At 41.1% G+C, this 22,441-nt stretch overlaps 1 protein-coding gene and 5 long non-coding RNA genes across 15 annotated transcripts in view; all 6 read right to left on the reverse strand.

The window, feature by feature from the left end:
- Positions 1–4,325, reverse strand: part of zc3h18 (zinc finger CCCH-type containing 18) — a 55,986-nt gene extending 51,661 nt beyond the window's left edge. For 4 of the 6 annotated variants that reach the window (XM_035418626.1, XM_035418625.1, XM_035418624.1 and 1 more), the window contains exons 1-2: positions 4,106–4,295; positions 1,948–2,828 (exon numbers count right to left, since the gene is read on the reverse strand). In XM_035418626.1, coding sequence (XP_035274517.1) covers positions 1,948–2,817 — 870 coding nt within the window. In that variant the 5' untranslated portion in view covers positions 2,818–2,828; positions 4,106–4,295. Of the gene's footprint in view, positions 1–1,947; positions 2,829–4,105 lie in introns of all 6 variants that reach the window. The other 2 variants (XM_035418623.1, XM_035418622.1) reach the window with 2 other exon arrangements.
- Positions 4,326–8,562: 4,237 nt separating this feature from the next.
- On the reverse strand, positions 8,563–12,443 carry LOC118228234. Of its 2 annotated transcripts, XR_004765426.1 has the most exons (6): positions 12,428–12,443; positions 11,848–12,143; positions 11,268–11,563; positions 10,688–10,983; positions 10,095–10,403; positions 8,563–8,979 (listed from the first exon to the last, which is right to left on the reverse strand). It is a non-coding gene; the product is annotated as an uncharacterized LOC118228234 (long non-coding RNA). The 2 variants fall into 2 exon arrangements; XR_004765427.1 differs by lacking the exons at positions 8,563–8,979; positions 12,428–12,443 and having other exon boundaries at positions 10,386–10,403; positions 10,648–10,983; positions 11,848–12,004.
- Positions 12,444–12,642: 199 nt separating this feature from the next.
- On the reverse strand, positions 12,643–17,161 carry LOC118227265. 3 transcript variants are annotated; one of them, XR_004765224.1, is made up of 9 exons: positions 17,068–17,161; positions 16,488–16,783; positions 15,908–16,203; positions 15,328–15,623; positions 14,748–15,043; positions 14,168–14,463; positions 13,588–13,883; positions 13,008–13,303; positions 12,643–12,723 (listed from the first exon to the last, which is right to left on the reverse strand). It is a non-coding gene; the product is annotated as an uncharacterized LOC118227265 (long non-coding RNA). The 3 variants fall into 3 exon arrangements; XR_004765226.1 differs by having other exon boundaries at positions 14,708–15,043; XR_004765225.1 differs by having other exon boundaries at positions 12,655–12,723; positions 12,968–13,303.
- Positions 17,162–18,237, reverse strand: LOC118227266. The gene is made up of 3 exons (XR_004765227.1): positions 18,228–18,237; positions 17,648–17,943; positions 17,162–17,363 (listed from the first exon to the last, which is right to left on the reverse strand). It is a non-coding gene; the product is annotated as an uncharacterized LOC118227266 (long non-coding RNA).
- Positions 18,238–18,442: 205 nt separating this feature from the next.
- On the reverse strand, positions 18,443–20,563 carry LOC118228334. 2 transcript variants are annotated; one of them, XR_004765458.1, is made up of 5 exons: positions 20,548–20,563; positions 19,968–20,263; positions 19,388–19,683; positions 18,808–19,103; positions 18,443–18,523 (listed from the first exon to the last, which is right to left on the reverse strand). It is a non-coding gene; the product is annotated as an uncharacterized LOC118228334 (long non-coding RNA). The 2 variants fall into 2 exon arrangements; XR_004765457.1 differs by lacking the exon at positions 20,548–20,563 and having other exon boundaries at positions 19,968–20,329.
- Positions 20,564–20,762: 199 nt separating this feature from the next.
- LOC118228143 lies at positions 20,763–21,827 on the reverse strand. Its single transcript, XR_004765416.1, has 3 exons — positions 21,708–21,827; positions 21,128–21,423; positions 20,763–20,843 (listed from the first exon to the last, which is right to left on the reverse strand). It is a non-coding gene; the product is annotated as an uncharacterized LOC118228143 (long non-coding RNA).
- Positions 21,828–22,441: the final 614 nt, after the last annotated feature.

The raw sequence follows: 22,441 nt of genomic DNA on the forward strand, positions 1-22,441 counted from the left end.
AACCGCACAAATTATTCCACTTATTTCAAACCACCTGTGGTCAGGTTGTGACAGTCTGGCCAGTATTTCTTTTTCCTTTAGATTATCTTAGCCAGAAATCCTTTTTAGTCTTTCCTTGTTCAATCCTAGCTTCATTTATAGGGGGCATTGGACCAAGGGGGCATAGGACCTTTATTGTGTTTGCGAGAATGGCGATTGGTGCTTATTATTAGAGGCCCTCTAATTCTAGGTCATTCTTCTTATTAATATTCCTTCCAACTCTGGCTGAATTTTCACCCCTTTCCCATACTCAAAAAAGTATGAAATTTGAAAATTCATGTCCGGTATGGCTGTCAATTACTTATGCAGGGCACCCATGCAACTGACACTCTAGGTGGCACTGTGCAACATTGCAACATTGAAAACTTATTATTGCCATCCCGTTTCATGTACATGCACCAAATTTCTTCCAAATGTCGACCTCCTCATGAACAAATAATATCACAGAACCCATATCATTCGCAATATAGGATTTTCTGAAAAACAAACTTTCGTACTTCCAGAACATTTGCCCAATACTAACCAAATTCGTCATGCATGGTCTACAGCATGTCACTGGCAGCTGCAATCAGGCCATAAAAATCCCCCTCCTTCCCCACACACACAAACACACACAACAGCAGTGTGTAATTCCTGAGCCTTGATATAAAGCTACATCATGTTGTCTACAAGTATGACAGCCCTGAAAATGGTTTCACATTAAAAGATTTCCCAGTAGCTAACTGTAAAAACTGTAAGATGACACGTGGTATGAAGGCAACTAAACTGTTGCACAATTTTGTTTACGTTTTTTAAGAAAAATACAAATTGCACTCAATGCTCTGCAGCTCACTCTTGGTGATTGGCCCCTGACATTGCTGATTACAGCTATATTTCTATGAAGTTATTTAGCTCTATGGTAGTTTGTTGGCAGTAGTTAGTAGTAGGCCTAGTAGTAGTATTTTATAGCTTGCTTTCTGTTAAGATTTAGTTAGACTAGTTTTCATAATTGTACATGGCTTTTCTAATTGTAACATTAGTCCTTTCCGATTGGGGCATTTTCCAATTTTTGTATTTTTTAAATTGCAGCAAGTACGCCACGTCTACCCGTTTTCTCATTTTAACTCAAGCATGGGCTTCAACTGTTGAGCCCATGGCTGCCAAAGCACCACTCACAAAATTAAGATTGCTACTGTAATAAAATGCCCAAAGTGAAACCGTTTGATCATAGCCACCTAGTTGGTGTTTGTCTACTTTTCACTGTCAATGACCATTACGCTGCAGAAGTGGTTCCTTACCAGGAGATTAAATAAAATAGAACATAATATCAGGGAAAGATACCACAGACTACTGTGTTGGATCATTTGTCACTCTGTAACTTCTTAAGAATAGCACTGGAGTCCTATTTGGTTTATTTTGCCAAAATAACTTTGCAGGTCTTCAGAAAACAACAATTCAATGTAATTTGCTGACATTATAACAAAACAGCAATGATAGCCAGCTTGATCCACAGTGACAGATGCGAGATCGTTTTCTCCTTCACTGGCTCCACCTACATGCCTATGACACATTACTAACTGGATTCAACACCCCACCCCCTAACTTTATCTCCTCCCTCCTCCCCACTGTACTCTCAAGCCCAATTTGCAAATTTTAAAATTATGTGAGAGGAGACAGGACAAAATCTGGTTTTGCTGTATACTCAGTCTAAAGCTTTTCATGTTTGTGCAAGCTCTACTTGTGGACTGTGGTGTGAAAATGAGTGGTGGCTTGACATTATGCTTTTTGGAGGGGAGCATGTGCTTAATGGCATAACGGATAAAAGAGAGGCACGGTAGGTGCATAGAACTGGGCATTTCCAATTGAGGAAGAAAGGAGAAAGCACAAAAGTGTATTGTAAAGCTACCTCAACAGACAGGCTGTACTCACGTCAATCTCTCCCTCGTCGATCTCACCGTCGTCCTCGTCTTTCTTCTTGTCACGAAAAGACTCCCGTCTTCCCCTCTCCTGGGGGCGAGGCTCCTCAGGCTTCTTGGACTGCAGCTCCTCCTGAGGGGGCAGGACCTCAGCCTTCTTCACCTTTACCTCCTCTTCCTCCTCATCCTCCTCCCCCTCATCTCCGGCCCCACCTCTCCCTGCCTCCTCGTCCTCCTGGGCGGGGCCAGCTGCCTCCTCGGGCACCTCCTCGTCGTAGTCCAGCTCGTGCTCGTCCAGCTCTCGCGACACAGAGGGCGACTCGTCCTTGGGGTCACTCACCACCCTCCTCTGGACCACCTCTTCTTCATCCTCCTCCTCTTCATCAGCGGTCACACGCTCCGTCGCGAGAGTCAGTGCTGCTGCCTTTGCCCCGTTGTCTTCGTCATCCTCTTCGGGAGGCCTCTCCTGCTCCGGATCAGAGTCAGGAGACTTGGGGCATGGGCTGACCCTGTCTTCTTCCTCCTCCTCTTCCTCTTCGTCCTCTTCCTCCAGGAACTGGTGCACTGCACTTCCCCTCCTCAGCTCCTCTTCCCTGTTCAGATGCGCCCACTCTCCATGCTGCCCCTCCTCTTCCTCCTCCTCCTGGTCAGAAACACGCTCATGGCCCAAGTCACGCAGTAGCATCTGCTGCTGTTCCTGCTCCCCGTCCTGCTCGACTCCTTCCTCCAGCTCTTCATCGTCCAACTCCGAGGCCCCGCCCCCACCCTCTTCCTCCTCCTCTCCGTCCTGCTCGTCGTCGTTCAGGAGTTCGCTGTCGGAGTAGCCTCTCTCCTCCTCCAGTGGGGATTGCGGGGACTGGGCAGGGCTCTCAGGGGTGTCCATTACAGATTATTCTTCAGAAACAACGGGAACAAGAGAGGCCCACATCAATGATATCAGCGGTTAGTATACACCTCACATACCTCCAAAATGCCAAAATCATGGGCAGGAGAGAAAGTACTTCACACCTCCCCCTCAAAAAATTTGAGATGCAGCACACCTTTCAACAGCATAAATTCACTGTTAATTAATATAATCATATACAACAATTACTTGTTTTGCATTACAATAATTTAGTCTGCCTGTCAGTCAGATCAATTACTATTTGCCATGCCGCATTTTACAGCACTAAACCCATATGCAGAGTCAACATCATGGAGAAAAATATTAGCTAATAAAAAAACAAAAACTTGGGATACCAGTAAACTATCGTCATGGGAGAGGCAATGCCCCCTGGGTTGGTAAATGTCCTGGTCAGAGCAGGTCAACTGTATCCCAATATTCAAACCGAGGCTTACAATGTATAACCTACTCTTCATTCCACCAACTAATGATATCAACTCCTCTGGCTAAAAAAGTTAACTGCAATTAATTAAACTGCAAACAATAGATTGTTTTCTGATTACGTAAAGTACACCGTTACTCCAATACCTAACTGCGCGTCAAAACATGTTTTATTTTATGTGGGCAGCCAACTAGCTAACGCATATATAACCGAGATTTGACAAATAAAACTAACCAACAACTTCTCAACATCGTCGATATAAAAAAAGCTTCCCAAATTACTCCAACAGAGGGTCACCCATATCTTAGATAGTGGATTTGCTAACGGATTAGCGAGCTAGCCATTTTGCTAAATTAAAAACGCGCACATTAACGCACACTGGGTACAATCCATTTTTGTCTTTAAAATTAGCTACCACGTTGTGGTCTTTGACACATAAGTCTACAACTCAAAACGCGTTGTTTGATCAGTAAACTTGCCTATCACTAAGATAATATAAGCCATTAGCAAGGTAATACAACGATGGACGTTTTACTCTGTCTTGAGCGAGCTAAAAAGCTAGCAGGCCCGAACACTGCCCTTGCAATCCACCACCACGCCACCGGCGCCGCAAATGATTTCAGCAAACGCCGCACCTTCCTGCAACATATATCCAACTTAAATAACACACTTTGATGCAAGATTTCGTTCACAAATACTGCTTTATCTGTTAATATGTTACCACCCACGTTTTCTGCTCATTAACAATGACACAATTAACCCTCTAAACAACCAGACTAAGCGTAGCCAGGGCTAGCAAACTAGCTAGCTACTTAGCCAATAAACATTTGACGAGCTAACTGGTACCTTTCCAGACTGATCGTCTTTGGAAACAGGGCTGTGATCTTAAAAACTACCCAGTCGCTCCCCGTCTAAGTTTGATAAACAACAATAAGTAATCAGATCAATGCTATTTTCTTTTTACCGGAGAGAATCAAAAACTCTGCATTACACAGTGAGAGCGGCCATTGCCTTGACGTCATCACGACACGACAGTCTGTGCGTCGCCTTTCGCAGGACTGTAGCAGTAAAGATGCTGTGCATCTTGCAAGATGCTAGACTCATTTATATATTCGTTGACCATTCGGAAAAGATACTTGAATCACCATCGCTCTTCGAAAAATGCCTCCCCTGTCGGAGTGTGAAACAATACAGAGGATATTAGCTTCTTTAACTAAGGTATAGGAAAGTTTAATTTTGAGGAGTTCATTCAGTCCCTCAAGTTTTGGCTTCAGAGATGAATGTGCATCCAAATATATAACAGTTTAAGTATTGTATCCCTGCTACTACAGTAAACTATTGTGTACATAAATAATGTGTGAAAAATGTTAACAAAATTCCAACAATTCCACAACCTTTGTAATCTGTATTATCAATGCCTTGCAGACATATAAAGTATATATAGTGACAAAGACACAAAATGATGCCCAGGTCTAGAAATTAATTACAAAACTGCCAATGAAGCCTATGGCCAGGAATCTGTTGCGGTGTTGAGCATAATTGGTGATAGCATTGCACAGAGGAAAAGTTCAGCTCACTCTTATGATCAGGAATCAGAAATTCCTCTGGAAAAATGATACTCCTGCAGGCTTCCAGCACCACCTGCCTAAGAAGTGTACTGCAATGGCCATGCTGCTCAGCTGTTGGACTAAAGTGAAAACAAGCAGCAGCTGGCTCCAAGTGTTGTATCCCAACATAATAAAATGAGTGTTTGCTCTTGCAAGAACCACAACACATATGTAGTTAGATTAAGAAAAGGTTTTGTTTTATTTTAACAGCTAACTGCCATCGCAGGCAATTATAGGTATGTCACTCTGTGAACACTTTGAAAGTCCCAGAACTCTTCCTTATATAGCCACACTTGTCAACCAATCACATGCCAACTTTAAAACCCACACAACATGTGATCCAGTGCCATGCATCCCTAGCATGTAAATCATTTCTCCATTTTTTCCCCTACTAAATACACCCACAGTAGAGTCTTTAGAGGACCCATGGATGTAAGGACCCATGGATGATTCACGCATGTTAAATAATTATTTTTTAAAAAGTAATTGTAAAACCCGCATGTTTGAGTCAAGGAACTAGCTTTGAATTGTAATGAAGGTTGCGCTGCACTTTTTAAATATACAACCAACAAAATTGCATACATGTTTTATTCTTGATTCTTCTTGTATGGTATATACTATCACAGCTTGTTGACTTATTGATCTTAAGATTATTATCCACACTTCACCATCTCTTTCTCAATATTTTTAGCATATCAGACGTCATGATAGGCATAATTGCAACCTCTAATCAAGTGAAACTCTAATCAAGAGTTTTTTTGTGATATCTTTATTACATACACCTGCAATATCTTTATTGTATATAGCATCCCCGTTTTTAAAAGCACTAATTTCCAAGACAGGCATTTCGTAATTGACACGAAATGTGCATTTATTCAGCAGACTCTTATTCAAAGTGATTTTCAATGTAAGAGAATTATCAGTTATTTGAGCAACATTCATGGAGAGACATCATTAAATGTTATGGATTTATTCATAAGCTAATAACCAAATTAAGTCATAAATCACACCACAACAATTGTAATGTAAATTAGCAGTTCTGTTAATTAAGGGACTTGTTTCTATTGATCAATAGAATTCTACAGAATTATATTGACAAAAGAGATTTGAGCTGTAGGTCAACAGATTGCTCCTCAGTGGCATTGACCACAGTAGACCTCTGCACCCTGGTTTACCAACCCCCAGACTACAGTCTGCTCACTCTGCCTGGCCCAGAGTATGTAACAACAGCAGGACTGCCTGGACCAGGTCCACCAGCTGGCCCAGGAGCACAGCCGGTGCAGCAACTTCACAGAATTGCAAGCGTAACACCTGCTGCACCAGTCATGTGTTCCAGCCAGGGGAGAAGATATAGGGCCGGTCACCTAAGCTGGACAGTAACTGTTAGGGCCCCTGCAATGTGCTGCAGAGCATATATGAGTTAGTTTATGAGGTCCAACTCCAGCTGAGGGCTGTGGTACTCCACAGGAACTGCCTGGCCGCCTACCAGGGGTCCTTGCTTGCCCCTGACTCCAGCCAGCTGTCACAGCTCTCAAGCACAAGCCAGCCTCCGTTTGTGCAAGCACCAGGTTGGGGTAGAGGGTACAGTGATTTGCCTCGCAGGCAGGGTCGCCATCACCATAGCCAGTACAATCCCTGCCTGATCCTGCACCTGTTGCGGCATCTGTGTCAGTTCCAGTGTCACCGCCCACTGCCAGAGAGGACGTGACAGGCATTGAGTCAGTGCCTGATCTGGTCCTTCCCTCCCATCTCCTGGTGGGGACACCAACCTGCCACTGCCTCGTCAGGGTATGTGCCAGTGCCAAACTTCAGCTTAGCTGGTGGATTTGGGTAGGAACTGCAGTGGGAAGGGCCTACAACAACAAGGTGGTTGCTTGTTTTTTTAAAGGGGAGAATAGTGTAGCAGTGGCTAATAGAGGTATCTAGCAAGCTAACAATGGGCTAGCTTGTTTGCATGCCTGTATTGTGGTCCAGGTAGCTAGCTCACCACAGAAGGGCTAGCTCAGTGTTCACATGCTTTTTTGTGTTATGTGATGTCACAGAAGTGAGAATTTGTGCTTGTATGATGTATGTAATGTCAGCCTTTACCCCTGCTTGAGAAGAACACAGCCTTCTTAATAAAGCATGACCATTATTCAAGATCTGCCTGGTCCCTCTTGGGAAGTGCTCGCAAGTTACTACATATAGACCATTTATCTTAATATAGTCAGGAAAGATTGATACGAGTCAAAGATTGTTCGTTTACCAGATCCATTCATTTTATGTTTAAAGATTAGTGGATCAACATGTGCTTACTGTGAACTGAAGACTTAGCTGCACCCAACACACGAATAGTTTTATGACTGTCTTGATGCTATGTAGCTGTAAATGATGACCATGTCAGTGCTGGCAGGCATGAACTTATTTTTATACAGTCTATGGCATGAACTCAAGTTTCGTCTTTTTTTTCTTGATGGGTTTAAGTAAGATGGTCCTATGTCCGTGCTTAGAGGGGCACTTCTGCCCCGAGCGCTGCAAAACATCAAACCGTTTCCTTGAAAGAAACGATTACCTCTCGAGGAAGCACCTATTTTGGGAAGCATGCGGTGCTGTTTCAGAACATTTCAGAATTTTTCTGTGAGTTAGGTCTGCAGTAAGCCCATGTGTGCATGCTGCTCTGGGCACAAATGTGCTTCATGACTGACACTTTCGCACGACTCCCCAAAACAACCACAGCTTCCATAACAAACCTTGGCATTCATTACATACATTGTTGATTTTGTGCTAACTTCAGGGTAATTATGCAATTTGAATTTTTTTCTAGAAGCTAGTCTTATTAATTTACAGTTGCCTCCATAGTAGCAGATACAACTAGACCTGTTCTCAGAATGAGTACACTGACTGATATCTCGTGTGGTAGTAGCCTTAAGTATTTAAATCCTTAAAAAGTAAAAGTGGCCGTTTTAACATTTAATAGCTAGACTGGATATGTATTGCAGATATCCACAATTCAATTCTTCCTAGTCAAAATGAACATTTCAGATATCCACAATGACATTCTTCCTAGCCACAATTGTCATTTCAGATATCCACAACGTTCTTCCTAGGACAAATGATGTCACTTTTGCCATTCATGTGTATTGGGCTTTCAATTTCAGATATCCACAACGTCATTCCATCATTCTTCCTATCCAGAATGAACATTCTGGAAATCTGCAATAGAATTCATACTAGGAAAAATTCCCATTTCAGGTATCTACAATCCAATTGCTACTAGTCAATTTTAATTTCAGATATCCAAAATGAAAAAACCGTTCCAGATATCTATAATGTAATTTTGGATATCCAAAAATACATTTTGACTAGTAAAAATAAAATATCATTGCGGATATCCAGAAGTGGGGATGAATAATTGTGGACGCTGGAGTTTCAGAAATGATAAGTCTTCAAACTCTGAGGAAAAAACACCACTAAGACACTTTCAGGTTTTCACAAACTGAGACTTTGAATAAACTAAATAAAGTGCCTACATGGCGACTATGTGAAATATAACCCGACTTGAGTGTGTGTGGTCAGTGGTATAGCTCAGTGGAATTGGAGCGACAGTGTGTAGGCTATGTAAAAGCACACTCCAAAGAGAAGGGAGTTATGCTCTCATAACTGAAAGACTTTCAAGATGCAGTTGTCAGTTAAATTCCATTTTATTTGAATTGCAATTTTTACAGACAGTTGGCACCAGGCCTGAACCCCCAAGACAATAAGCAAGTAAGATCCCCAGTGGGATGAAAAACACTCAAACTGTGGCGAGAAAAAACTCCCCAATGGGAAGAAATCTCGGGAGGAACCCGGTTGTAGAGGGGGAGCCCATCCTCCGCTGGCTGGCCTGGTGTCAATTGTAAAGATAGGCTGACAGGTAACATAGAACGGCTGCTGCCTGCAGAGATGCAATCAAGTGGTCACACTATGCCACAGATCCCCAATGCCTTAGAGATCTTAGCGATGACAAGGAACTGGAGGAAGTCCAGAGAGGCGTAGTCCGACAGCGTCCCACGTGGCGGAGTGGTAATGCCATGCATCCTGTCACAGAGGTTTGGGAGGGATTGACACAGAGATGTGGGTGGGCATGAGTGTCTCCTGTGTGAGAATGGGAGGGATAGACAGGTAGAAACAATCTTAGCATCTGCACAACAGAAGTCATATGGACAATTAATTAATTAATTAATTAATTAATTAATTAATTAATTAATTAATTAATTAATTAATTAATTAATTAATTAATTAATTAATTAATTAATTAATTAAACAAATTAATTTAGCCTAGCTTACCTAGTCTCTAAACTGACCCCCCTAGACTAGGCTGCTGGTGAATCCCAGACTCCTGTTCACCTTGCTGGAACAACTTCCAGGCCCAAGTTCATAAGAGCAGATCTAGTTCACCACTCCCAACTCATTTATAAATACGGATGTGTGTATGAACCAGTGACTTCTAGCTAAGATAACATACATTTAACAGCATACACAGAAACTATATTAGGCTATTCCTACTGGACTTGTGCATTGTTATCAATACGTGTTGTTAGAACATAACTAAAGCTGTCTTATTATAACCCAAGTATCAAACTAAGCACTATTTATTTTGGAGCAATTCAATACAATTTTCGAGACTCTTTCCTCACCATCTTCTCCATCGTGTAATGCTTCTTGTGCTGTTTCGTGGCGACTTGACTTCTGTTTGCTTCTCAATGAGTTCAGATAAGTCCAGAGAGCTGGTGAAAGATCCCAGTGTCCTGGTAGCTCTGCTGGATCGCCCAGGACCAAATTCATAACTGTAGGCTAGTGGTGATCTGGGATCAAGTTCTAGCCCACTTTGCCTTTTTTGCCCTAATCAATGGTTAAGGCCAGGCTATGGGCCAAGGAAAACCAATCCCAAATCACCACTCCTAGAGGATGAAAATGGCTCGTGACTGTTTAAATTTATCAACTTCCAGGCCAGAATTCATGAGAGTAGATCTAGTTCACCACTCCCAACTCATTTATGAATATAGATGTGTGTATGAACCAGTGAATTCCTCTAGTTCAGGTAATATACATAAACATCATACACATAAACAACATTTCTACTGGTCTTGTGCATTGTTATCGATATATGTTGTTAAAACATAACTATAGTCTTGTTATAACCCAAGTTTCAAATGAAGAAAAATTAATTTTAGAGAAATTCAATACAATTTTCGAGACTCTTTCCTCACCATATTCTCCATCATGTAATGCTTCTTGAGCTGTTTTGTGACTACTTGAATTCTTGTTGCTCATCAATGAGTTCAGAGAGAGAGAGCTGCTCGTGTATCCCAGTGTCCTGGTAGCTCTGCTGGATCTCCTGGGCCAAATTCATAACTGTAGGCTAGTGGTGATCTGGGATCAAGTTGTAGCCCATTTCGCCTTCTTTGCCCTAATCAATGGTCAAGGACAGGGTATGAGCCAAGGAAAACCGATCCCAAATCACCACTCCTAGAGGATGAATATGGCCCCTGGCTGTTGTACATTGCCATAAATGAATACTGCAAAAGATTTAAAGAATAAAGATCCAACTCAATGAGATCAAACGATAAGAAACATCTGGGACCATAATTACTACACAGAATAACGTATGCGTGTATGAACTAGTCACTTCCTCTAAATAAGATAATATACATTAACAACATACACAGAAACCATATTAGGCCATTCCTAGTGGTCCTATGCATGAATACCAATGTGTTGTTAGTACATAACTATTGCTGTATCAAATTAAACACAATTTACCTGGAGCAATTCAAAACTATTTTCGTGACTCTATCCTCACCAATTTCTCCATTATGTAAGGCTTCTTGTGCTGTTTTGTGGCAACTCGACTTCTTATTGCTAATTCCAAAGAGCTGGTGATAGATCCCAGTGTCCTGTTAGCTCTGCTGGATCTCCTGGGCCAAATTCATAACTGTAGGCTAGTGGTGATCTGGGATCAAGTTGTAGCCCATTTCGCCTTCTTTGCCCTAATCAATGGTCAAGGCCAGGCTATGAGCCAAGGAAAACCGATCCCAAATCACCACTCCTAGAGGATGAATATGGCCCCTGGCTGCTGTCCATTGCCATAAATGAATACTGCAAAAGATTTAAAGAATAAAGATCCAACTCAATGACATCAAACAATAAGAATCATCTGGGACCATAATGCCTACACAGAATAATGGACGCATGTATGAACTAGTCACTTCCTCTAACTAAGATAATATACATTAACAACATACACAGAAACCATATTAGGCCATTCCTAGTGGTCCTATGCATGAATATCAATGTGTTGTTAGTACATAACTATTGCTGTATCAAACTAAACACAATTTACCTGGAGCAATTCAAAACTATTTTTGTGACTCTATCCTCACCAATTTCTCCATTATGTAAGGCTTCTTGTGCTGTTTTGTGGCAACTCGACTTCTTATTGCTAATTCCAGAGAGCTGGTGATAGATCCCAGTGTCCTGTTAGCTCTGCTGGATCTCCTGGGCCAAATTCATAACTGTAGGCTAGTGGTGATCTGGGATCAAGTTGTAGCCCATTTCGCCTTCTTTGCCCTAATCAATGGTCAAGGCCAGGCTATGAGCCAAGGAAAACCGATCCCAAATCACCACTCCTAGAGGATGAATATGGCCCCTGGCTGCTGTCCATTGCCATAAATGAATACTGCAAAAGATTTAAAGAATAAAGATCAAACTCAATGAGATCAAACGATAAGAAACATCTGGGACCATAATTCCTACACAGAATAACGTATGTGTGTATGAACTTGTCACTTCCTCTAACTAAGATAATATACATTAACAACATACACAGAAACCATATTAGGCCATTCCTAATGGTCCTATGCATGAATATCAATGTGTTGTTAGTACATAACTATTGCTGTATCAAATTAAACACAATTTACCTGGAGCAATTCAAAACTATTCTTGTGACTCTATCCTCACCAATTTCTCCATTATGTAAGGCTTCTTGTGCTGTTTTGTGGCAACTCGACTTCTTATTGCTAATTCCAGAGAGCTGGTGATAGATCCCAGTGTCCTGTTAGCTCTGCTGGATCTCCTGGGCCAAATTCATGACTGTAGGCTAGTGGTGATCTGGGATCAAGTTGTAGCCCATTTCGCCTTCTTTGCCCTAATCAATGGTCAAGGCCGGGCTATGGGCCAAGGAAAACCGATCCCAAATCACCACTCCTAGAGGATGAATATGGCCCCTGGCTGCTGTCCATTGCCATAAATGAATACTGCAAAAGATTTAAAGAATAAAGATCCAACTCAATGACATCAAACAATAAGAATCATCTGGGACCATAATGCCCACACAGAATAAGGGATGTGTGTATGAACTGGTGACTTCATCTAACAAAGATAATATACATTAACAACATACACAGAAACCATATTAGGCCATTCCTAGTGGTCCTATGCATGAATATCAATGTGTTGTTAGTACATAACTATTGCTGTATCAAATTAAACACAATTTACCTGGAGCAATTCAAAACTATTCTTGTGACTCTATCCTCACCAATTTCTCCATTATGAAAGGCTTCTTGTGCTGTTTTGTGGCAACTCGACTTCTTATTGCTAATTCCAGAGAGCTGGTGATAGATCCCAGTGTCCTGTTAGCTTTGCTGGATCTCCTGGGCCAAATTCATAACTGTAGGCTAGTGGTGATCTGGGATCAAGTTGTAGCCTATTTCGCCTTCTTTGCCCTAATCAATGGTCAAGGCCAGGCTATAGGCCAAGGAAAACCGATCCCAAATCACCACTCCTAGAGGATGAATATGGCCCCTGGCTGCTGTCCATTGCCATAAATGAATACTGCAAAAGATTTAAAGAATAAAGATCCAACTCAATGAGATCAAACAATAAGAATCATCTGGGACCATAATGCCTACACAGAATAATGGATGAGTGTATGAACTAGTCACTTCCTCTAACTAAGATAATATACATTAACAACATACACAGAAACCATATTAGGCCATTCCTAGTGGTCCTATGCATGAATATCAATGTGTTGTTAGTACATAACTATTGCTGTATCAAACTAAACACAATTTACCTGGAGCAATTCAAAACTATTTTTGTGACTCTATCCTCACCAATTTCTCCATTATGTAAGGCTTCTTGTGCTGTTTTGTGGCAACTCGACTTCTTATTGCTAATTCCAGAGAGCTGGTGATAGATCCCAGTGTCCTGTTAGCTCTGCTGGATCTCCTGGGCCAAATTCATAACTGTAGGCTAGTGGTGATCTGGGATCAAGTTGTAGCCCATTTCGCCTTCTTTGCCCTAATCAATGGTCAAGGCCAGGCTATGGGCCAAGGAAAACCGATCCCAAATCACCACTCCTAGAGGATGAATATGGCCCCTGGCTGCTGTCCATTGCCATAAATGAATACTGCAAAAGATTTAAAGAATAAAGATCCAACTCAATGAGATCAAACAATAAGAATCATCTGGGACCATAATGCCTACACAGAATAATGGACACGTGTATGAACTAGTCACTTCCTCTAACTAAGATAATATACATTAACAACATACACAGAAACCATATTAGGCCATTCCTAGTGGTCCTATGCATGAATATCAATGTGTTGTTAGTACATAACTATTGCTGTATCAAACTAAACACAATTTACCTGGAGTAATTCAAAACTATTTTTGTGACTCTATCCTCACCAATTTCTCCATTATGTAAGGCTTCTTGTGCTGTTTTGTGGCAACTTGACTTCTTATTCCTAATTCCAGAGAGCTGGTGATAGATCCCAGTGTCCTGTTAGCTCTGCTGGATCTCCTGGGCCAAATTCATAACTGTAGGCTAGTGGTGATCTGGGATCAAGTTGTAGCCCATTTCGCCTTCTTTGCCCTAATCAATGGTCAAGGCCAGGCTATGAGCCAAGGAAAACCGATCCCAAATCACCACTCCTAGAGGATGAATATGGCCCCTGGCTGCTGTCCATTGCCATAAATGAATACTGCAAAAGATTTAAAGAATAAAGATCCAACTCAATGAGATCAAACGATAAGAAACATCTGGGACCATAATTCCTACACAGAATAACGTATGTGTGTATGAACTCGTCACTTCCTCTAACTAAGATAATATACATTAACAACATACACAGAAACCATATTAGGCCATTCCTAGTGGTCCTATGCATGAATATCAATGTGTTGTTAGTACATAACTATTGCTGTATCAAATTAAACACAATTTACCTGGAGCAATTCAAAACTATTCTTGTGACTCTATCCTCACCAATTTCTCCATTATGTAAGGCTTCTTGTGCTGTTTTGTGGCAACTCGACTTCTTATTGCTAATTCCAGAGAGCTGGTGATAGATCCCAGTGTCCTGTTAGCTCTGCTGGATCTCCTGGGCCAAATTCATAACTGTAGGCTAGTGGTGATCTGGGATCAAGTTGTAGCCCATTTCGCCTTCTTTGCCCTAATCAATGGTCAAGGCCGGGCTATGGGCCAAGGAAAACCGATCCCAAATCACCACTCCTAGAGGATGAATATGGCCCCTGGCTGCTGTCCATTGCCATAAATGAATACTGCAAAAGATTTAAAGAATAAAGATCCAACTCAATGACATCAAACAATAAGAATCATCTGGGACCATAATGCCCACACAGAATAAGGGATGTGTGTATGAACTGGTGACTTCATCTAACAAATATAATATACATTAACAACATACACAGAAACCATATTAGGCCATTCCTAGTGGTCCTAAGCATGAATATCAATGTGTTGTTAGTACATAACTATTGCTGTATCAAACTAAACACAATTTACCTGGAGCAATTCAAAACTATTTTTGTGACTCTATCCTCACCAATTTCTCCATTATGTAAGGCTTCTTGTGCTGTTTTGTGGCAACTCGACTTCTTATTGCTAATTCCAGAGAGCTGGTGATAGATCCCAGTGTCCTGTTAGCTCTGCTGGATCTCCTGGGCCAAATTCATAACTGTAGGCTAGTGGTGATCTGGGATCAAGTTGTAGCCCATTTCGCCTTCTTTGCCCTAATCAATGGTCAAGGCCAGGCTATGGGCAAAGGAAAACCGATCCCAAATCACCACTCCTAGAGGATGAATATGGCCCCTGGCTGCTGTCCATTGCCATAAATGAATACTGCAAAAGATTTAAAGAATAAAGATCCAACTCAATGAGATCAAACAATAAGAATCATCAGGGACCATAATGCCTACACAGAATAATGGACACGTGTATGAACTAGTCACTTCCTCTAACTAAGATAATATACATTAACAACATACACAGAAACCATATTAGGCCATTCCTAGTGGTCCTATGCATGAATATCAATGTGTTGTTAGTACATAACTATTGCTGTATCAAACTAAACACAATTTACCTGGAGTAATTCAAAACTATTTTTGTGACTCTATCCTCACCAATTTCTCCATTATGTAAGGCTTCTTGTGCTGTTTTGTGGCAACTTGACTTCTTATTCCTAATTCCAGAGAGCTGGTGATAGATCCCAGTGTCCTGTTAGCTCTGCTGGATCTCCTGGGCCAAATTCATAACTGTAGGCTAGTGGTGATCTGGGATCAAGTTGTAGCCCATTTCGCCTTCTTTGCCCTAATCAATGGTCAAGGCCAGGCTATGAGCCAAGGAAAACCGATCCCAAATCACCACTCCTAGAGGATGAATATGGCCCCTGGCTGCTGTCCATTGCCATAAATGAATACTGCAAAAGATTTAAAGAATAAAGATCCAACTCAATGAGATCAAACGATAAGAAACATCTGGGACCATAATTCCTACACAGAATAACGTATGTGTGTATGAACTCGTCACTTCCTCTAACTAAGATAATATACATTAACAACATACACAGAAACCATAATAGGCCATTCCTAGTGGTCCTATGCATGAATATCAATTTGTTGTTAGTACATAACTATTGCTGTATCAAATTAAACACAATTAACCTGGAGCAATTCAAAACTATTCTTGTGACTCTATCCTCACCAATTTCTCCATTATGTAAGGCTTCTTGTGCTGTTTTGTGGCAACTCGACTTCTTATTGCTAATTCCAGAGAGCTGGTGATAGATCCCAGTGTCCTGTTAGCTCTGCTGGATCTCCTGGGCCAAATTCATAACTGTAGGCTAGTGGTGATCTGGGATCAAGTTGTAGCCCATTTCGCCTTCTTTGCCCTAATCAATGGTCAAGGCCGGGCTATGGGCCAAGGAAAACCGATCCCAAATCACCACTCCTAGAGGATGAATATGGCCCCTGGCTGCTGTCCATTGCCATAAATGAATACTGCAAAAGATTTAAAGAATAAAGATCCAACTCAATGACATCAAACAATAAGAATCATCTGGGACCATAATGCCCACACAGAATAAGGGATGTGTGTATGAACTGGTGACTTCATCTAACAAAGATAATATACATTAACAACATACACAGAAACCATATTAGGCCATTCCTAGTGGTCCTATGCATGAATATCAATGTGTTGTTAGTACATAACTATTGCTGTATCAAACTAAACACAATTTACCTGGAGTAATTCAAAACTATTTTTGTGACTCTATCCTCACCAATTTCTCCATTATGTAAGGCTTCTTGTGCTGTTTTGTGGCAACTTGACTTCTTATTCCTAATTCCAGAGAGCTGGTGATAGATCCCAGTGTCCTGTTAGCTCTGCTGGATCTCCTGGGCCAAATTCATAACTGTAGGCTAGTGGTGATCTGGGATCAAGTTGTAGCCCATTTCGCCTTCTTTGCCCTAATCAATGGTCAAGGCCAGGCTATGAGCCAAGGAAAACCGATCCCAAATCACCACTCCTAGAGGATGAATATGGCCCCTGGCTGCTGTCCATTGCCATAAATGAATACTGCAAAAGATTTAAAGAATAAAGATCCAACTCAATGAGATCAAACGATAAGAAACATCTGGGACCATAATTCCTACACAGAATAACGTATGTGTGTATGAACTCGTCACTTCCTCTAACTAAGATAATATACATTAACAACATACACAGAAACCATATTAGGCCATTCCTAGTGGTCCTATGCATGAATATCAATGTGTTGTTAGTACATAACTATTGCTGTATCAAATTAAACACAATTTACCTGGAGCAATTCAAAACTATTCTTGTGACTCTATCCTCACCAATTTCTCCATTATGTAAGGCTTCTTGTGCTGTTTTGTGGCAACTCGACTTCTTATTGCTAATTCCAGAGAGCTGGTGATAGATCCCAGTGTCCTGTTATCTCTGCTGGATCTCCTGGGCCAAATTCATAACTGTAGGCTAGTGGTGATCTGGGATCAAGTTGTAGCCCATTTCGCCTTCTTTGCCCTAATCAATGGTCAAGGCCGGGCTATGGGCCAAGGAAAACCGATCCCAAATCACCACTCCTAGAGGATGAATATGGCCCCTGGCTGCTGTCCATTGCCATAAATGAATACTGCAAAAGATTTAAAGAATAAAGATCCAACTCAATGAGATCAAACAATAAGAATCATCTGGGACCATAATGCCTACACAGAATAATGGACACGTGTATGAACTAGTCACTTCCTCTAACTAAGATAATATACATTAACAACATACACAGAAACCATATTAGGCCATTCCTAGTGGTCCTATGCATGAATATCAATGTGTTGTTAGTACATAACTATTGCTGTATCAAACTAAACACAATTTACCTGGAGTAATTCAAAACTATTTTTGTGACTCTATCCTCACCAATTTCTCCATTATGTAAGGCTTCTTGTGCTGTTTTGTGGCAACTTGACTTCTTATTCCTAATTCCAGAGAGCTGGTGATAGATCCCAGTGTCCTGTTAGCTCTGCTGGATCTCCTGGGCCAAATTCATAACTGTAGGCTAGTGGTGATCTGGGATCAAGTTGTAGCCCATTTCGCCTTCTTTGCCCTAATCAATGGTCAAGGCCAGGCTATGAGCCAAGGAAAACCGATCCCAAATCACCACTCCTAGAGGATGAATATGGCCCCTGGCTGCTGTCCATTGCCATAAATGAATACTGCAAAAGATTTAAAGAATAAAGATCCAACTCAATGAGATCAAACGATAAGAAACATCTGGGACCATAATTCCTACACAGAATAACGTATGTGTGTATGAACTCGTCACTTCCTCTAACTAAGATAATATACATTAACAACATACACAGAAACCATATTAGGCCATTCCTAGTGGTCCTATGCATGAATATCAATGTGTTGTTAGTACATAACTATTGCTGTATCAAATTAAACACAATTTACCTGGAGCAATTCAAAACTATTCTTGTGACTCTATCCTCACCAATTTCTCCATTATGAAAGGCTTCTTGTGCTGTTTTGTGGCAACTCGACTTCTTATTGCTAATTCCAGAGAGCTGGTGATAGATCCCAGTGTCCTGTTAGCTTTGCTGGATCTCCTGGGCCAAATTCATAACTGTAGGCTAGTGGTGATCTGGGATCAAGTTGTAGCCTATTTCGCCTTCTTTGCCCTAATCAATGGTCAAGGCCAGGCTATAGGCCAAGGAAAACCGATCCCAAATCACCACTCCTAGAGGATGAATATGGCCCCTGGCTGCTGTCCATTGCCATAAATGAATACTGCAAAAGATTTAAAGAATAAAGATCCAACTCAATGACATCAAACAATAAGAATCATCTGGGACCATAATGCCTACACAGAATAATGGATGAGTGTATGAACTAGTCACTTCCTCTAACTAAGATAATATACATTAACAACATACACAGAAACCATATTAGGCCATTCCTAGTGGTCCTATGCATGAATATTAATGTGTTGTTAGTACATAACTATTGCTGTATCAAACTAAACACAATTTACCTGGAGCAATTCAAAACTATTTTTGTGACTCTATCCTCACCAATTTCTCCATTATGTAAGGCTTCTTGTGCTGTTTTGTGGCAACTCGACTTCTTATTGCTAATTCCAGAGAGCTGGTGATAGATCCCAGTGTCCTGTTAGCTCTGCTGGATCTCCTGGGCCAAATTCATAACTGTAGGCTAGTGGTGATCTGGGATCAAGTTGTAGCCCATTTCGCCTTCTTTGCCCTAATCAATGGTCAAGGCCAGGCTATGGGCCAAGGAAAACCGATCCCAAATCACCACTCCTAGAGGATGAATATGGCCCCTGGCTGCTGTCCATTGCCATAAATGAATACTGCAAAAGATTTAAAGAATAAAGATCCAACTCAATGAGATCAAACAATAAGAATCATCTGGGACCATAATGCCTACACAGAATAATGGACACGTGTATGAACTAGTCACTTCCTCTAACTAAGATAATATACATTAACAACATACACAGAAACCATATTAGGCCATTCCTAGTGGTCCTATGCATGAATATCAATGTGTTGTTAGTACATAACTATTGCTGTATCAAACTAAACACAATTTACCTGGAGTAATTCAAAACTATTTTTGTGACTCTATCCTCACCAATTTCTCCATTATGTAAGGCTTCTTGTGCTGTTTTGTGGCAACTTGACTTCTTATTCCTAATTCCAGAGAGCTGGTGATAGATCCCAGTGTCCTGTTAGCTCTGCTGGATCTCCTGGGCCAAATTCATAACTGTAGGCTAGTGGTGATCTGGGATCAAGTTGTAGCCCATTTCGCCTTCTTTGCCCTAATCAATGGTCAAGGCCAGGCTATGAGCCAAGGAAAACCGATCCCAAATCACCACTCCTAGAGGATGAATATGGCCCCTGGCTGCTGTCCATTGCCATAAATGAATACTGCAAAAGATTTAAAGAATAAAGATCCAACTCAATGAGATCAAACAATAAGAAACATCTGGGACCATAATTCCTACACAGAATAACGTATGTGTGTATGAACTCGTCACTTCCTCTAACTAAGATAATATACATTAACAACATACACAGAAACCATATTAGGCCATTCCTAGTGGTCCTATGCATGAATATCAATGTGTTGTTAATACATAACTATTGCTGTATCAAATTAAACACAATTTACCTGGAGCAATTCAAAACTATTCTTGTGACTCTATCCTCACCAATTTCTCCATTATGTAAGGCTTCTTGTGCTGTTTTGTGGCAACTCGACTTCTTATTGCTAATTCCAGAGAGCTGGTGATAGATCCCAGTGTCCTGTTAGCTCTGCTGGATCTCCTGGGCCAAATTCATAACTGTAGGCTAGTGGTGATCTGGGATCAAGTTGTAGCCCATTTCGCCTTCTTTGCCCTAATCAATGGTCAAGGCCGGGCTATGGGCCAAGGAAAACCGATCCCAAATCACCACTCCTAGAGGATGAATATGGCCCCTGGCTGCTGTCCATTGCCATAAATGAATACTGCAAAAGATTTAAAGAATAAAGATCCAACTCAATGACATCAAACAATAAGAATCATCTGGGACCATAATGCCCACACAGAATAAGGGATGTGTGTATGAACTGGTGACTTCATCTAACAAAGATAATATACATTAACAACATACACAGAAACCATATTAGGCCATTCCTAGTGGTCCTATGCATGAATATCAATGTGTTGTTAGTACATAACTATTGCTGTATCAAATTAAACACAATTTACCTGGAGCAATTCAAAACTATTCTTGTGACTCTATCCTCACCAATTTCTCCATTATGAAAGGCTTCTTGTGCTGTTTTGTGGCAACTCGACTTCTTATTGCTAATTCCAGAGAGCTGGTGATAGATCCCAGTGTCCTGTTAGCTTTGCTGGATCTCCTGGGCCAAATTCATAACTGTAGGCTAGTGGTGATCTGGGATCAAGTTGTAGCCTATTTCGCCTTCTTTGCCCTAATCAATGGTCAAGGCCAGGCTATAGGCCAAGGAAAACCGATCCCAAATCACCACTCCTAGAGGATGAATATGGCCCCTGGCTGCTGTCCATTGCCATAAATGAATACTGCAAAAGATTTAAAGAATAAAGATCCAACTCAATGACATCAAACAATAAGAATCATCTGGGACCATAATGCCTACACAGAATAATGGATGAGTGTATGAACTAGTCACTTCCTCTAACTAAGATAATATACATTAACAACATACACAGAAACCATATTAGGCCATTCCTAGTGGTCCTATGCATGAATATCAATGTGTTGTTAGTACATAACTATTGCTGTATCAAACTAAACACAATTTACCTGGAGCAATTCAAAACTATTTTTGTGACTCTATCCTCACCAATTTCTCCATTATGTAAGGCTTCTTGTGCTGTTTTGTGGCAACTCGACTTCTTATTGCTAATTCCAGAGAGCTGGTGATAGATCCCAGTGTCCTGTTAGCTCTGCTGGATCTCCTGGGCCAAATTCATAACTGTAGGCTAGTGGTGATCTGGGATCAAGTTGTAGCCCATTTCGCCTTCTTTGCCCTAATCAATGGTCAAGGCCAGGCTATGGGCCAAGGAAAACCGATCCCAAATCACCACTCCTAGAGGATGAATATGGCCCCTGGCTGCTGTCCATTGCCATAAATGAATACTGCAAAAGATTTAAAGAATAAAGATCCAACTCAATGAGATCAAACAATAAGAATCATCTGGGACCATAATGCCTACACAGAATAATGGACACATGTATGAACTAGTCACTTCCTCTAACTAAGATAATATACATTAACAACATACACAGAAACCATATTAGGCCATTCCTACTGGTTCTGTGCATCATTATCAATGTGTTGTTAGCACATAACTATTGCTGTATCAAACTAAACACAATTTACCTGGAGTAATTCAAAACCATTTTCGTGACTCTATCCTCACCAATTTCTCCATTATGTAAGGCTTCTTGTGCTGTTTTGTGGCAACTTGACTTCTTATTGCTAATTCCAGAGAGCTGGTGATAGATCCCAGTGTCCTGTTAGCTCTGCTGGATCTCCAGGGCCAAATTTATAACTGTAGGCTAGTGGTGATCTGGGATCAAGTTGTAGCCCATTTAGCCTTCTTTGCCCTAATCAATGGTCAAGGCCAGGCTATGGGCCAAGGAAAACCAATCCCAAATCACCACTCCTAGAGGATGAATATGGCCCCTGGCTGTTGTCCATTGCCATAAATGAATACTGCAAAAGATTTAAAGAATAAAGATCCAATTCAATGAGATCAAACGATAAGAAACATCTGGGACCATAATGCCTACACAGAATAACGGATGCGTGTATGAACAAGTGACTTCCTCTAAGATAATATACATTAACAACATACACAGAAACCATATTAGGCCATTCCTAGTGGTCCTATGCATGAATATCAATGTGTTGTTAGTACATAACTATTGCTGTATCAAATTAAACACAATTTACCTGGAGCAATTCAAAACTATTCTTGTGACTCTATCCTCACCAATTTCTCCATTATGAAAGGCTTCTTGTGCTGTTTTGTGGCAACTCGACTTCTTATTGCTAATTCCAGAGAGCTGGTGATAGATCCCAGTGTCCTGTTAGCTCTGCTGGATCTCCTGGGCCAAATTTATAACTGTAGGCTAGTGGTGATCTGGGATC

Source organism: Anguilla anguilla, chromosome 5 (assembly GCF_013347855.1).
Source record: "Anguilla anguilla isolate fAngAng1 chromosome 5, fAngAng1.pri, whole genome shotgun sequence".
Taxonomy (NCBI): Eukaryota; Metazoa; Chordata; class Actinopteri; order Anguilliformes; family Anguillidae; genus Anguilla; species Anguilla anguilla.